Source organism: Larus michahellis, chromosome 3 (genome assembly GCF_964199755.1).
Source record: "Larus michahellis chromosome 3, bLarMic1.1, whole genome shotgun sequence".
Taxonomy (NCBI): Eukaryota; Metazoa; Chordata; class Aves; order Charadriiformes; family Laridae; genus Larus; species Larus michahellis.
This window is the reverse complement of record NC_133898.1, coordinates 83,661,449-83,679,262: the sequence shown is the minus strand read 5'-3', so window position 1 is coordinate 83,679,262 and position 17,814 is coordinate 83,661,449. Positions and strand designations below refer to the sequence as shown.

At 36.1% G+C, this 17,814-nt stretch overlaps 1 protein-coding gene across 5 annotated transcripts in view; it reads right to left on the bottom strand.

Moving 5' to 3' along the window:
• Nucleotides 1-353: 353 nt before the first annotated feature.
• Nucleotides 354-17,814, bottom strand: part of HACE1 (HECT domain and ankyrin repeat containing E3 ubiquitin protein ligase 1) — a 55,775-nt gene continuing 38,314 nt past the window's right edge. For 4 of the 5 annotated variants that reach the window (XM_074581035.1, XM_074581036.1, XM_074581038.1 and 1 more), the window contains 7 exons: nt 16,900-17,049; nt 12,145-12,341; nt 7,283-7,414; nt 6,490-6,588; nt 6,124-6,194; nt 1,724-1,837; nt 354-1,275 (listed from right to left, as the gene is read on the bottom strand). In XM_074581035.1, coding sequence (XP_074437136.1) covers nt 1,173-1,275; nt 1,724-1,837; nt 6,124-6,194; nt 6,490-6,588; nt 7,283-7,414; nt 12,145-12,341; nt 16,900-17,049 — 866 coding nt within the window. In that variant the 3' untranslated portion in view covers nt 354-1,172. Of the gene's footprint in view, nt 1,276-1,723; nt 1,838-6,123; nt 6,195-6,489; nt 6,589-7,282; nt 7,415-9,447; nt 9,612-12,144; nt 12,342-16,899; nt 17,050-17,814 lie in introns of those variants that run through there. The other variant, XM_074581039.1, reaches the window with a different exon arrangement.

Genomic DNA, 17,814 nt, shown 5'->3' with positions numbered 1-17,814 from the left:
AGGGTCCCTAAAAAGCAGTTATGCAAATGCATCACCTACCCCAACCAGTGCAGCTGCTTATCATCAAAAACACTTGCTGATGAGCCATTGCTGTGTCTTTTTACATTTTGAGTAATATATTCTAATTTTATATAAATTTTGACATGAGATTCTAATTATTATAGTCTTGCCTGTTAACCTCAATAAGCTCAAGTTCCTTCCTTGTGCATTTGCTTATGTGTATCCATACAATTTGACAATGCCTTCTCAAATGCTGCTTCCACGACAATTCAAATTATAGTAAGATGAATAAAATCCCGAGGGAAAAAAAGAATAAACCACCCACAAAGACACACAAACTTGTCACATTCAGATTCTGGTAAAAAATATTAAAATTTAATAATACCTTTTGAACATACAATTATGTCAAAGAAAGAGTAAAGGCATTCAAACAAATGGATATAGATCTTAAATAATATTTACAAATTCTAAACTGCAAGTTGACTATAAAGTCACAAATACTTTAAATATTTAGTAGAATATAGTGTAAATTCTAATATAAATTAGATATTAACTTCATCTGTTATTTTTTCCGGTGATAACAGTCTAATCTTTACATACTATATACATTGAAGTACTAAAAAGTTATAAAATTTTATTTCTGTTACTATGCAAATAAATGGAAAATACATCAGATTTGTCTTATTGTACAAAATCCCAATTGAACTTTCTATAGAGTGTTCTCTGCAAAAATAAACGGCACTTTCACATGCAACGAGGCATAAAGTACAAGTCTGTCCATTAGTCGCATGCCATTTGAGTGCAAAGTAAACTAAAACACATATCATTCAACCATATAGTTGAAAATCAAAAGTAAACTGTGGAAAGAGATTCTGACAAAACCTCCTGATTCAGACTGAAGCAATAATGAAAAGCATGTAAACTGATTTCCATACAGATCTGTCATTTTACAAAATGAAAATGCAGCACACTGAGAAGTTTGTTGTGACGGTATCAAGGTGACTTTTGACAACATATAATGGAGGAAATAGCTGATGATCCTGGATGAGTTCAGAAGCCCAGCCCTGCCAATGGGCTGCAGCATCTAAGCTGCTTTTCTATTGACAGTTTCCAAAATTACTTCTGCCACTCTGAATCGCACATCAGTAGTCAGATGAGTTTTCTAGAGTTCATTATGCCATTGTATAACCGTAGCTTCCACAGTGCAATGCCACAAGAAGCCTATCCTTAAGGATTTCTTTACTTGGGTATTCGGGTAACTTCAGCATGTTGATACTGAAAAGAATGAAAAAAAAAGTCACAACACACTTCAACAATAAACCCACCAGTAAAGTATTTTGATAGAAAACCCTGAAGATGTCACATTTATGGAAGAAAAACAAACCTGTGCTGCATTACAGTACCACTGAGCATTCAAATATATTGCAGGAAATCAGGGTTTTTTTTCACTTCAGTAAATTGTAAATACAATAATTTAATTTGAATATTCCCTTACTGATCCCCCACTGCCTTTAGTTAAGCAAAATGACATAGTAAACAAAGAGTAAACATAGTGTAACATCACCTGGGTTAAAACCTACCACTTATGTTGGATAGTGAATACTTCACAAACTAAATTTTTTTTTTTGGCCTTTTAAAGAAAATACTCGAACTGTACTTCTGACTGTGACTGACATGAAAAAGCCCTGTTTTGAAGGTATTTCAGTGAGACTAGTTAACATACCATGTGCTTGACGTTGGTAAAAGATTTGCAGTATATGGCACAGCAGCAATTGTAAAATTTTGCAATCCGCTGCCACCCATTATATGGGCAAAACCACCATGAGGCACCCTGGAACTGAGAAAATTCACAGCAATCAGACCATTACAAGAATGTTATAAGCCAAAAAATACAATCTTTACACTGCAAATACCTCTAACTGCTACACATGACCAGTTACTAATATTTTTATCAAGGTTCCCCCTTTCTTATCCATATCATAATTCTCATTGTCTAAATGCTCTTAATTACAATATTGAATAACACATCCATTTACATTAGGCATCAAATTGTCTGAATGATATTTAAGAGAATTCTGTCTGCAAACAGGACTCATTTCTACAACCAGTTTTTGTAACAGAACGTTATCTCAGTGTAGGCAAACATCTATGGTTATTTATATTTACGGTTTAAGGAATACTGCAGCGAGTAAGATGGAGCACAAGTATCAAGATGGAGCACGCAAGTGATAGGACAGGAGGCAACGAGCACAAACTGAAATCCATGAAATTTCCATTTAAACATAAGAAAAACTTCTTTACTGTGAGGTGGTCAAACACTGGAACAAGTTGCCCAGACAAGCTGAGGCGTCAGCATCCCTGGAGACAGTCAAAACCTGGCTGGACAAGACTCTGAGCATCCACCTCTACCTGACCCTGCTCTGAGCACGGGATTGGACTAGACAATCTCCAGAAGTTACTTCCAACCACAGCTATTCTGCAGTTTTTATAGCTAGCAAAGAAAGGATCTGATAAAAGAAAAAACCTTCCAAAAAAAAATATATAACAGCTGTTAGAATTTTGGATTACAGATACTTACATTAAAAACAATGCTCCCATATCCACAAAATAAAAGGAACTGTAAAAACCAGGAGCAAGAATGAAAAAGAAGAATGAAGTAATATTTCCACTCACAGTAAAACTACTTGGCAAAAATGCAAAAGAGTAAGGGTTGCTACTGCCAAATGTTAAGGAGCTAGGACAGAGCTCACAGTAATACTTTTTCAACATGCCTTTAACAGCTAGCTATAGTGGCCAACACATAAATCTGTATCGCCTACCTTAATGATGGCAACATTGGGCATATAGTTCTAGCACTGGTATATAAGGCAACCACTATGGAGGGAAGTACTGATTATTTTCAGCACACTATTTCTGACATACGATTGGAATTGTGCTCACAGCCACAGTTCAGAACAGTTGTAAAGATTTTACAGCAGTACTCTTTTATACCATGGTTTTGGCTCGCATTTCTAATACAGTGCTGCCTCCCTTTCACTGACTTTTTTTTCCCCCTCTGATGAACCAAGAGAATTCCACATTCAAATTAACAATAAAACACAGACATAGCTGTTGAAAATTTATCATTCAGCCCACTATTAGCTAAAAGTTTTTACAATCTAACTTATTAAAATGTTTTTCATACAACAGGTCAAAATCTTTAGTATGATCAGGGCTTTGAACATTCAGAAGTAACAGATGGCTGCACACTTACGCCTCCAAGAATGAGTTTTCTTTCCAAGTAAAACACTGCCAATACAGTAAAAAAAGCCTTCCAAGTATGTGCAAATAGTACCCCAAGATCTTACCTCTCTTACTGCATGTGCAAGTAGCCTTCAGCAAGAGCAACAATATGGTTTCATAGCTTTGGAAATTTCAATACTATTAAAACGTTTAAGTTCACATCTGAATCCTAACTTTTCTATCTTTTTTTCCCCACTTACAGATTTTGCATAAATTTAGTTAAAAAGAAAACAGTGTAGAAGAGATACTTTAAGTCAGTTCCCTTATGTTTTGTTTTACTATTAAAAGTAGTCATATATATCTATCATATTTATCAAATACACAGTATTTCCCTTAAAATAGCATAAAGCTTATTACTCAACAGAAACTACAATCCCCTAAGAAGTTAAAACAGCAATCCTGATATCCACAGAATACCAATAAAGTAGAATTTATCATGATAAGCTGTCAACATTTCCCTCCAACTGTTAACTAAAAAGCTGATCAAAAGTTGCCAATGGATAATTAACAATAATTTAGCCAAATACAATTATAAACACCAAACAGATCAAGAGGGAAAAAGTAAAAGCATGTGGAATTGGTGCTATGATCTCAAGCAGCTGTCAGCAGAGAAAAAGCAGGTGGTACACATAAGTAAACTTTCAGATCCTCACCATGAGGCACAAGAATATTTAGGCTTTTTTTCTTAAGTGTGCTAAGACCTCCAAACACACAGAATCTGCTACTCAAACACTGCTCACAACAACTACTTTACTGTTTAAAAAATGGCTCAAAATTGGTATGAATGATGAATGGAATGGTGTCTCTGCCAAAACTACCCAAGCAAGACTTCATTATATTGAAGAGAAAGAGGTGTAAGAATGGGGGAAAAAGACAAAAGGCAAAGTTTAAGGAATATTTAGAGACGTCAGAGAAACACTTAATACATCATAAGTGTAACTGTTTTATTTAATTAGCTAAATTAATTTCATAGTCTTTGATTGGAAAAAAAGAATAGTACCACTTCACGCACAGACACCAAAAAAAAAAATAAAAATCAAGTAACTGAATATGCAGAAGAGATTAAAGGGAAATGGCTAAAACAAAGAAAATTTTGAATGCAGCCTGCTAATGAGTACACGCAGAAACAAATTCTTCACTAGGGAAGCGTGACACCAGAAAAAGATCGTAGTTTAAAATCAGGTATACTTTTGGTATACAATTTTACTTAAAATACTGGCCTGTACTAGACTAACTGGCATTTTAGTTCACGAGGCAATTCAGCATCTAAATCTTCCATGCCCAGAAACTAGGACTGTCTGGGGATTTATGTGCAAAAATGCCAGCTGCATTCCTCTATTAGAGGTAGCTTTCAAAACCTAAATTTTTATGGGAAAACATACATGTTACATTTCCATTACTGAAGAAAAACCACAATGGGTTCCTCCTAGCTGATACAGAAAAAAACTGACCAACTTGTTTTTAGATTCCAGCCCAGAGTTCTGAAGAGAGACTAAAAATTTCTTTCCTACTAGCAAGAAATGGGTAAGAACAAGTCAGTACGTGATTTGTGACCAAAATTAATGGTGCTCAAGCACGTATTAATCAGACAGCAAAATTGTTTACTTGATAGAAAGTGTCTCTTAGAACCCAGCAGATTATCCCAAATGGCATGAAAATAGTGAATGCCACTTCAGTACTATTTGGAATGTTATAACAAGTATTTGAAACATGACCTTACATCTTAAAGATCCTTATTTGCTATCTAGATTTAGAAATGGACTAGTCCACTAAAAATGAAAGACCAGCAGCTGGCGTGCCACAGCTGTGCAGTTAGAACTGCAGGAATCGTTTCTGCAGAGGGCAAAAAGAAAAGATTGATGTGCACAGAACTAGCTTCTTAAATTATCTGTGATCCCTAAAAACAATGAAATTCATAATAAATCAAGTGAAACTAATAGCATTTGAAGACCGTGCCATTTGATGATACCTCCGTGACTGTGAAATTCCTTAGTATAAAAGACAAGGTTGATGATCTTCATTTGTATTTTACCATTGCCTAAGCACAAAACTTATGAACAAAAGGTCAACTACTCTACTAATCCTAGAATATGACGGGAACATCAAATAAAGACGATAGTGCGATCTCCACCTGCCACCAGAAAGAGACATTGATTACACAGCTCAGGTGCCACATGTATGTCTATGGTTCCACTTTGCAAAATGTCTGTATACACAAACTCAGCAACTCACCCAGCTCACAGGGGCATTTATTGCTCAAAACTTTCCCCCACTGTCCCCAAACCATAAGGGAAATAAAAGTAGCTTTCCCTGAAGAACAACTAGAATTTAGGACAGAAATCCTATATAAAGCAATCACAGTCTTGCATAAGGTTACATCTTCACTTGATCTTGACACGCTGCGCTAATGTTAAATTCAGCTGAGCTTTAGAAGGATGTTCTGTTTACACTGACCAAAGTGATACCTAGTTATCTCATATATTAAAGCCTATATTGATTACTGAAGAAGCCAAGAGCCACATAAACATGCAGCAGAAAGAAGAATATAAAGCACAGTTAAATTCACTACTGCCTTGTTAAAAATTGCCTGGGACAGCAACTTAACTATACAAAGACCTCTTGCAAAGCAGCCAAGTATAATAAATATGTAATCAATCATTTTGCTGGCAATACAGGCAGCAAAAGTATTAACACACACTTTGTCTACTTTGATCAACATATGGAACACCAAACTATGCAAAATAGTTTCTAGTTAGATTATCTTGTATGGTAATCAGAAGTCTCTTGACTTATTTCAGAGTATCCAGACAACATATGTGTTGTTACAGAAGAGTTTCTCACCTGCCAGTAACAAACTGTAGTAGCAATACTCTCTCTTCCTGAGTTAGTTCTTCCACAACATCCCAGAACCACTAAATGAAAAATAAGTTAGTTTGTATTTTCCATTAAATAGTTGCAGTACTTGAAAAGACAATGGTAAAACAATAAATGGAATATTTGTGTTTGTTACTTAAATGATGGAAATTTTCATATGAAATTTATATATAACCAAGTCACGTAATACAGGAAAATAGTATTAAAAAAATGTCCACAAATTTCAGTAAAAATAAGCTTCCATAAACACGCACAGAAACTGACAACAAAAACAACTGCATCTTTTTGGGGTTAAAAATGCAACAGTCTACATTATTAAAAAAATAATTTTACCTGTATAACTTGGTCTCCCCTCTCATAGCCACTGGTGTATTCTGTATTTTTTAGCCAATCATTCACATCAATTTCTGGCATACCAGACAACAAAAGCTCCTTCAGAAGAAGCACAGAGATTACGGTTAGTTCTCCTGACTAACCACTAATTTCAAGTGTTTATGCTATTTTAAAAAGTAATGCTTTAAGAAGTACAAAAATTACAGTGCTTTTTCTGTTTAGTTGCAACCTCACGGAATCTACAACTAAATTTTAATACAAGAAGATTCTTGAATTCAAGTAACTTCATGTGATCTGTTTAAATTCAAGCACATCTACATCAAGATGTAGAAATTATTGCCAAAGAACCTAAAAGAAAAAAGCTCTGAGTTTTGGCATGACTTAAGATTCCTTGGTTACAGAAGATCAAACCACCACAAAAACTTAATTGGAATTTGATTTTGTGACTCAGAAAAAGTCAAGACAATAATAGACACCACCTCCTTTCTTTTAAAGAACTTCTGTACTTCTGAAAGAAAATATGAAAAGGTTTGAAGGCCACAATATGCTGATCCCACTTTGAAATTACAATTCAAGGCATTTATCGCTGGCATGTGAGGGAAGATGGTCATTCAAGTAAACAGGATAAGCAGAAATACACATATTGTGATCCTCACTGATAGATGCCCAGGAAAAAAGTGAAAGGTACAAAATGTTTATTTTTTGGGTACTGAGCTTTACGTTTACGTCACTACACCACTGATGAAGTATGCTGAACAAAGTATTTTCAAGAAGCATAGACATTTTTGCTTACCAGTTCATATTCATCAAAAAGCTGGATCAAAGATGGTGGAATGAACATATGGAAGCCTTGTAAGAAGGCATTTATCTGAGGCTGAATGGCTCTTGTCATTCTAAGCTCTGTGACAAGCTGGACATACTCAGCCTGCAACACAGAAAATTACATTAAGATATACAACAGCACAAATACATAGTGCTCATGCAAACTCTCCCACACACACAAATGCAGTCCTCAATACATTATAAATATCATCTACTGTAAAATATTAAGAGTCCCTATGCACTTTCCACGGACAGAAGCAACCCAAAATAATTCAGAAGGTCCCTCAGAGTTCAGAGCCCCTTCTGCTCTTCCCCCTTCCTTCCTTCCACAGAAAATTCCCAAACAAAAGTGTTTAAATTGTAACACAAACCAGTCAAAAAACAGGGATTTGGATTAAGACAAAGGAAGTGAATAAAACTTAGTTTGTCATGCCTGCATCTAATACAACCATGGTTGTGATCATCCAAGGACATAAACAAGGCGATACTTGTAAAGAAAAATATTCTATTAAGCAAACTGACATAACTCAGGAAAAAGGGTAAACTTATGAAGGAATATTTGCGAGACAAAAAGCCTAATTGCTACCTCCCAGTCTAACAGAATAACAATTGATTTTTTTTTTAAGAAAGTCTTGAAAATCTCCTCAGTTTTTAAAAAGGAAAACAAAAAAATAGAAAAGCATTTATAGCATAACCATGTGACTAGACAATATCATAAACTGCATGCTTTAGAGATCTGGGGGCTCTGTCCCCTTTAAAGATGCCAGTTAGAAAAGGAATCCACCAGAACTTTGCTTTTGTTTAAAACACAAAAGCCTAGGAGGCAGTTAATGGAGGAAGGTTTTTAGAATGAGACAGACAAAAGTGACTACATTAAATCTGTATAAACATGTCTCATCTACCCTGACAAAACTATGCTACTCTAATAAAGCTTCTTTACTCAAGAAAAGAGATTTCTACTTGAGAACAAAATTTATTCCTAGATTCTTTAAGGTATTCAGTTTCAAAGTAATGATTTGGCTTCCTAATCATGTTTTTTAATAATGAAATCATGAAACATAACTCCCAATTAAACCATCTCGACTATCACCTTCCTTCAAGACACTAATCTTATAAATAGACTACCTTGATTTTTAATTTTAGAAAACATTAACCTAAACTTTTAGGTTCTGAACCTGCACAAAAGCAACCAAGCATTTTTTTCTTTCTCCCCTTTCAGAAAACAGGGTATTTTTCCAAGGGAGCTCCTTACATTCACAGAAGTATAGAGGGGTTGCCACTTGCTTTACAGTTGGAAGATATTTTTAAATGCATTACTACCATTTTATTAAAGTGAGAAGACAATTAATTTGTGAAGTGCTCTGAAGAGGAAGAACATTACCTAATCATATCTTCAAATGCAGAGCTGTTCCCAAAAATCTAGTTTCAATCTAGTAATCTCCCTACGTTGCTTCTACTGTCAGTGGAACTGAAGACACCTCCCCTCTCTAAGGAATTAGAGGGGTAGCCAAAGGAAATTAACTGCACTAGACAAAAGTCAGTCTCTGTGAAGACATCTTATGTGCTCTAGGAAAAAATCAGAAACTTTAGCAACATCAGGATTAGAAGTAGCATTAACACTGGTCTTCAATGATCAGAAATACTTGTTTTACATGTCTTAAATTGCTGTTACATAAATTAGGCTAGTCAGAAAACAGGGCTGTAGAAAGAAAAATTCACAATCTTATTTTAAAAAGATCTAATAGAAAAAAAAAGGACAAACTTGTTTTCTGCATTACAAAAATATTTACATTAAAACACTTTTGTTATGAGAGAAAACAGTTGCTGTGCTTTAGGTGTAACAAGAAATGTTTTAAACAGCCCAGAACAACCGAGCATCCTATCAGCACTGGCACATACTGAAGGACCTGTACCACAGAATTTACATAATATATGCCGGTCAAAAAACTGGTCAATTTGTTTTTCCCTCTTTTCACTTCGTTTACATTTTATTCCCTCTCAGAAGCCTTAGGAGCACATTACAAAACAGAAATATCTACATAATTTCAGATCTACATATGCATTCCTACATAGTGCATAAAAGCTACAATCCAGCCTTCTTTTAAGAAGGGAGATTTGATTGAACATACACAGGCATCACAAATATGATGACAAAGTCTAGTTTGGGTGAGGGGTTGAGCTGTATTTTCCTTTGAGGTAAATCAAGCTGAGATCGTGCTTCCCCGATTTCACAACCCCATATACTGTGAGACGAGGATCAATGTTGATTATGATGTTCAGAGAGCGGCTCCATTCCAAAGCTGTTTGAAAAAAAAAAGTAATTTTTTTTTTACGGCCAAACAGCACAGCCAGCTCACAGATAGAGAAGTTCTGGGAGGACAGAGAGCACCACAGGACTGTGGAGATTTGCACCATTGTTTTTAAAATGGCATATGGTCTAGCTCTAATTTTATTTTTTCCTAAAAAGTAAGTAGAAAGCTGCAAAAATATACACAGCAAAGAACAAAGAGAAATGCTTAGCATGGACACTGGAGAAAGCCTGACTTTTTGCTTTGAAGTCTCTCCATTACCATGACAAAAGGCAGCTGAACCACTCCTATAACCAATACTTCAGTTGGAGCTACATGGACCTTGCAGTTGCAAGACTGGAACATTTGTGTCATATGGTCCTACAACCATTCACCTATTACACAGCTGATGTTTAAAACGAAAATTCCCTTGTTCAAAGAAAGCAGCTTTTTACAAACAGCTATTACTACCGCTCCTCAATGGGGCATTTACTCTCTTTATTTTCGTTTTCAATAAGAGGGAGGTGGATTGTTTGGGTGATTTCGTGGGTGGGGAGGTGTGGGGGGTGTTTAGTTTTGGCATTTTTATTTTTTTTTCGTGGGTTTGGTTGGGGTTTTTTAAGGAATGGAGAGTCACTCAATTTCCTTTTTTAAAAAATGCTATCCTTTAAACAGGTAATCTGCTAGTGTGCCTACGCAGCAAATTCCTTTAGAAGCGGAATTCTCTTCTCCCAGAGGTATAGCAAATAGAATGAGTTTTAAACAGCAATCTTTTATTCTTCGGGTAAAGGCAGAAGAAAGATATCTCTTGCAGGAAAAAAAGATGTTTTATAAAGTAAAGTAGAGACTTTCCTGTTTAACCTGTTAGAACTGCTAAGCTTAAACATACTGCAAAAACACGTCAACTTAAAGAAATTGGGAAAAATCCCCAAATGCCATTTAAAATACAGATCTAGTTTTAAGCAATTTGGCTTGCCACTGTCAAAAAAATCAGTGAACAAGAGACAGTGCCATCTTACAGATGTTTGTTGACTTCACACTTTGCAGCTTCAAATTCAAAAATCAACTAATATTAACAGTTTCAAAGGTACCACAACAGCCATCTGTTTCTTACCACCTTTCAAATAGAAGCTACACACACTCCTGTCCCCTCTTGCCACAGCTGAGGAAAGCTGATGAGCTAGAATGGAGGCATCTGTTCTACACACGTTCAACCACCCTTTTTAGTCTACACCCCAAGCCAGAAGTTAACAGAGCAATGTAAACTACTAATGACTGAGGGTATCCTCGCGTGGGCAAACTTCCAATTTCATGCTAACTGATAACAACTTTTAAAAATTTGCTATCAAACCACAATTTATGTCACATACATCTATTTTATGTATTGAGAAGCTAAGACTGCCCAGAAACAAGAATCAACAGCCTTGTTTTCTCTGATATGTTATAAAGAAATTATTCATCCACTGCCTTCACAATTAGACTTGTTTTACCATCTGTGTTCTTTCATGAATGACTATATTGCAGGAAACAGTGCAGAATCAGGCTAATAATACGTATTCCTGCTATTGGAATGACACTCTACCTTAATGAAAGCAAGGATTAAGCATATAAGAAGCAAGTGCCAATTGCTCCAACATGAACTACAAGTTAGAACAAATGCTGGCACCAAGCGGTCATTTACTAATACAGCAGCTGTCTACGAGACTGGCAGAGCTGAATGAATACTGTGGACACAAAGCAAGTTTAGGCTAGCTCAGTACAAATGAAATCCAAAACACAAAGCAGACATAAGGACCAAAAGAGTCAATGATACAAAAAATTGCAGGTCTGCCCATGGCACTCCTGCAGTTACTCAGAACTATCTAGTGGGTAACTGCAGAATTCAATTAGACTGATGTCCATCTTAATTTTTAGATGATTTTCAAAATCTGCCTGTATTTTTACATATCTGTTTTTGAACTAATGCTGCAGAGAACTCGGGGATTTTACAAACTGTCCCTATTAAAGTAAATTAAAAAGGTTTATTTTATTTCTATCTATATATTTCTATATATATTTCTATACACACTGAGTGACTTGCAAATGGCTGAAAAAGCTTCCTGCAGCCTTTTACTCTGTCAATTATCCATATGTTACTGTAGAGCAATCCAGCACCATAGACTGCCCTAGCAGGCAGCACACTTTGCAACATCACCTACAATTTTTCTTTTAGCAATTGCTACTGTTTTACCTTCCTAGTATATATACCCACAACTTAACTTTAGGAATATTTGTAACTTTGAAAATAAACCCTTCATTTAAAGCTGACCCTATTTTCCTTCCAACAGTTCTGTCAGAAAGAACCTCAAACCTCCTCAAACCTGAACGTTTACAGAGATTTTAAATAGTACTATTTCTATAACTAGAAAAGCTAGAAAAAGGGGGAAGAGTGTCGGCAGCTTTTTTATTTTGTGTATTTCTTTCAAGATGGGTATACCATTTATGCTTTCAGTTATTCACTTGTTTTTCTTATACTATCAACTTCTGAATAAACCTGTATACTCACCTTGTTTTCCTGTGTAACAAGTATACTTGCACCCCCTGGCTTCAATGGTACTTCTTCCATTGCTCCAAACACATCAGTCTCAACAGAGAAGGTCAGCTCTAAACCCAGATCACTGATATCATTATCTAAAATCCACTGCAAGTTCTTTGCATACTCTGGATCAATAGATGCTACATCCTGATAATTTACAGGTATACCTAGAAAAAACAGAGAGACAAAAAAACCAAATAAACAGGATAAAGCAAAAAGGGTTCCAAACTTAATATATGGTAGAAGATTGCCCTCTAGAGAGAAACTGGAATAATGCAGTAATAGGAAAAGGGAAAAAGATTCACCATTACGAACTATAGCAGAACTGTACTTACTACACAGATGTAGTATGTTTTAAGATGTACTACTACATCTTAAAAGTATAAAAGAATCAAGTTTCCTCTGTATGTTTTTCTTCCCAGTGCAGCAAATAGCATACCACTCAAGCAACAACAGTTTGCAGAATTTTAGTTCGCTAATGTATTTCAGTAAAAGCATCTAACCATACAGAACACACAATGTTAAATGAGTTTCCAAAAAAAAATTTTTTAGGTTTTCTACATAGCTTTTAGAAACCCAAATACTATATTTCTCTATACAAAAGTATCTTTTCCCTCAGAAAAGGATTTATAACTGGGGAAAAAAAAAAATGAAGACAACTTTTCTGTACTTAGAAAATTCTTTTGCTCTTCTTTTTTTTTTTCTTTTTAATCATGTTTGCTATGAGACCTAATATTCAGTTGAAAAAACTATCAGGAATTACTCTCTTTGCTTCACCATTTTCTGTGCATTGTGAAATGTCACCAGGATGCCGATTAGTAAAGGTCTTAGCATGCTACGGACTGAAGAAGCAGTACCCCAGAGAGCAACACAAAATTCAAAGGTTAGCAACCGGTGCAAACATGTAAATGCAAAAACTGTTATAGTATTTCCCTGGAAGAACTGACTAGGGCTGAAGTGGCATGTACACAAGCTGTAAGATGTTGTTTTTCTAATAAAAAAAAAAAAATCAAGCAACGTTCCAGTTAACGAGAAGGACAGATTATTTACTAGTGAATTTTCACTGTCATTTCTCTCTCAAAAAAAAAAAAAAAGAATCTAACAGCTGTCTAGTAGTTTCTAGAGGACTTTCGGTTTTGCCAACTAGTACGCATATGCACATTTCACATATGAAATGTGGAAATAATGATGTCTCTGAGGGATATAAGCAAAACACGTAGGAAAAGAAGCAGATTGAAAAGTAGGAATCAGAGACTCCTTTAGAGAAGAAACTGAACTAGAGTGTTATGATGAGACTACACTTATAGTCAGCATGTTGTGAGACAAAAGCACTAAGCTCACACATTTGCTTGACAGATATTTTGCCAATCAACAGGCTCAAGCCAGGCAGTTTTAAAGAAACTCTCTCAGATTTACCAGGACAAAATTTGAATCCCATGAAATACTGTGTAGCTTTCTCTTGATATGCCCTTAGGGCACCTGAGTTTGAAAAGGAAAAGAAATCTACCTTAGCATATTTGTGATAAACAGGTATTTCTGTGCAACACAACTTCAAAATGATACCACAGGTGAGCTCTGAGACAAGTTCAGTAAGTATTCAAGGATTTAAGGCCTCCAGCTTGATATATACACTGACCCAGAAATTAATTTTCATTTTTTATGTTTATGCCATTTCAAGGAGTATTTTATATTATATCGGGAAAGAGCAGACTTAAGTCTAACAGCAAATAGCACAGCTAGGAATTTATCTGCTACATGTCTTCCTGTGTTGGAAGCGGAAGTTTCCTTTTCCAAACAGAAAAGTAATTGGCTACTTAGAAAAAAATACAAAGTAACTGGACAACTGCACTAGCGAAACTATCTTCTCCTCTCTTGTTTTAGCAGAGGGCAGACAGATAGGCAGCTTGAGAAAAACAAACCTAAGAGGCCTTACTAATTTCTGACTACATTTCTGCCTCAGTTTTACATCTGTAGCACAGCGCAGCCCTTATGAACAGGAGGAACTATAGAATAAGGTTTGATTTAACAGAACAAAAAGAAATCATGCAAGCTATGTATCTAACATTATAAAGCATATTAGTTGTGTGTTAGCTGGGTCGTCACTTAAGTTGGTGATCTTTCGTTGCCTACCAGACATTGTTGCAGAAAGATCTCAAGCCACCACAGTGAAAAAAGGTGATGCACCCACCTGAGTCTCAAAAAAGTGGCCATCCTTGTTCATACAGGTTTCAGCTCCTAACTAAGTACTTCCTCATCATGTCTGTTCACTAAAGAGAAGAGCTCCTCTTCCTCAGATACAGGAGATCTTACCACACAACTGGTGGATTCAGTGCCATCAACAGGAAAGGCTACGGAAAACAAGGATCTCGGTGCAAAGGAATGGAAATGGTCTCAGGCTTCAAAAGATTTCATACTCCACTACTTAAGGCCTGACAAGTAGCTGAATGGAATCCCTATGTCTGTAACCTGGTAACTTGTATTTGGCATGAACAACAGTTAGCATAACCCATAGCTGAACTTGAAACAAAAATAAAACAAAAATCCCTCAGGAGCATCTGCTGCTGTGCAACTCAGGTTCCTTAAGCAAGGAAAGAAGAGATGCACAAATCTGAGGGAGAAAGACTTGGAAAGGTTTAAACAAACCACTGTGATGCAGAAAAGGCAACTACTCTGGGAAGTGGAGGTGTAATTTTTCCCAATTCTCTGTCTCCATTAAGTAACAAGAAGTGATAAAAACCTGTGAACTTAAAGAAATCGAACATGCACAAATCTCTAGAGAGTTCCAGGATGCCTATTCAACAGAATGACAAGACCTTACTAAGAGGGATTGGTGAGATCTTATTAACAGAGACTACTTGCTGCTGTTTGGTTTGCAATAGTTACTCCAGCAGGGAAAAGGGGAAAAAAAAAAAAAAAAAAGAGTAAACAATAGGTCATCTTATCAATTCAGAAACCAACAAATCCAGCATATAATCATGATTCAAACTAGAAATTAATTCAAATTCATTAGTAGTCATTTTCAAAAGAGGTGACAAGAGCAACACTTGGCTACTCTCAAAGTGTCACTGAACAGCAGAAAAATACGTTTTTCTCATTTGTGAATACATCACAGAGATCAGCCTGTGAGCATCATTCTTCTGCTCACACAGAGGAATCTCTTGAGGCCAACCCTTAAGTCAGTGCCAAATTGTGCCACATAAAAATACGTCTACCACTTTCCTGTGTGAAGATCAATGACTAGAGAAGCTTGATGAGGCATTGCCATCATGGTGCTGTTCAGATCGGCTGTCCTCCACTGCCATTTGCCAAGTATACACTCACTCTCCTGCAGCAGAAGGCAGTACTGAGGGAGAGAAGTAAAATGCATCCCTTTGTCAGGAAGATCTTGCCTGTACCATCAAGCTGCAACAGTGTTCCCTGAACACTGAGGGAAGAGATGCAGTAAATCTGAAGTTAAGACATGATCTGTCCTGAACTCAGCAAACAGGACAGGAAGACTGTAGGTGGACAGAATGACTGCAGAAAACTAAAATGAGATGCAAACAATCCCTTGAAAACCTTGCTAGGTCTTAAAGTAAGGAGCGGTTCTTGAGGAATGGTAAAACTTCCAACATCAAGCTATCTTATACTTCCAAAGAAAATTAAAGAATAGCACTCAAACACAAAGCAAATGCTGCATACAGTGGCAAAGGAATTTATGTACTTCGAGAAGTAACAGGAATGCAAAGTGAATTTACTCTTCTATCACGTCTTCCTGAGGGAAGTGATAAATTTCCCTTCAAGAGGGAAAATTTTTCATGACAATGCAAAACAGGTGCATCATGTTCAACAATTAAGGTTCTCAAAGAAGAGCAGAGAAAAGCCCTAGACCACAGATACCACCAGCTAACAGCAGGCCTTCTCTATTAAAAAGAAGTTACGCTTTTATAAAGATTTATGACCAATCCTCTTGAATGCTACAGTAATCGTATGAATTAATTTTCCTCAGGAAGGAGACAGGATGAGCTTGCATTAGTGCTGAAAGACTATTTCAGGAAGTAAGTAGTATTTGTTGGAGTCGGTAGACAGGGAGGTTCGCAACAGTATGGATTCACCTTGTTAAAATATTACCCGACTGAAGGACTCCAGGCATAATAAAGAATGCCTGATAGATTTTTGCCAGATTACATAAACGTTATCAACTTTGTAAGTCTGTCCTAAATTAACTAGGGACCGATTATTTTCATTTCTCAAGAACGACATTACATGGCAAGAGAGATGAATTTCACAATTGTGATGCGAAGAATTGCATACACCACAAAAACAACTGGCTGCACCAGTCTGCCTTTCAGGCATTCCTAGTCAGCAACATTAAAGACAACTAAATTATATGATTATGCTTTAGACAGATTAATGATGCCTGCCTTGTTTTTAATTTAAGATTCATATTCAAATCTAAATGGAAAGATTAACTATTTTAATAAAAGTTGCTAACTGTATGAAATTCCCACATAGTTTTGCTAATGTATTTCTGTATTTTACAACTTTAACAGTTCCTAAGAGAGGTTCAGACTGGAATAGCAATTACTGCCATATTACGCTGTGACTCTGATGTACATAAAAGATTAACAAGACATTCATTTCCAAGACTTTTTCACTTTTAATACATACAAAAGTAAGAAAGGAAAAGATTTACTGCTTAGACAATTGTTATGACTAATAAACAGGACTTTAATAAAACCATACCAAGAATATGTTTGTAGAATGACCTCGTGAAGTAAATGTTCACCAACTGCCTGTGATTCAGAGCTAGCCCCAGGATCTGGCCTGCGAAACGGAAGTAGTTCAAATGATCTGGATTTACAGAAGAGTTGCTGTTGGGCTGGAAAGTTGTTCCTACAAAATACAAAGATTATCCCATTTCATGACTTTAAAAAAAACAAGTAAGCAAAGTTCATATTTATCGAATACACTAAGCACCTGAAACCACTCAAAGAGTTTTACTTTGTGGTTCTGGAAGACCGTTTGGGGTTTTTTGTTTACAGCAAAAAGACATCAGAAAGAAATGTATTAGAACACAATGACATCCTATTATTACAATGATACTGCTTAGCCACTCTCCAAGGCACCACTCTGAAATAATTATCAACAACATAAGGGTAACCACGATCAGATAAATTTGGTCCTCCATCTTACTATACAGCTATGTGCATTTTTTTGCTCACACTAACAGGCCACATTTCTATCAACTTGTGAACATGGTCAAAGGAAGGATCAGAATGCGTCCACCTCCTTTCAACAGACTCCAGATGCAGACAGGAGACAGTTCAGCCCTAATCTCCTTGAAAAAGGCCACCTCAAACAAACACCCCTGAACTTTTCCTTTTAACTTTCGGGAACTAATGTATGCCCCTACTTCTGACTGAATCCCTTGCCACTTGCCAAGACTTCATCAGGTAGAAAGTAAAACATTTATCACTGATGATTATGTGAAATCTTTTATTGATAAAAATTTGCTTTATAGGAAGCACCCAAAAGAAAAAAAGTCAAATACAAGGTAGACTTGTGGATATCAACATCCAGCTTTACCACAAAAATTAACTGATTGAATTTGTGGATTTCTAAAAGGAAATAAAAGAATACTTCCACAGTTCCCTTGCA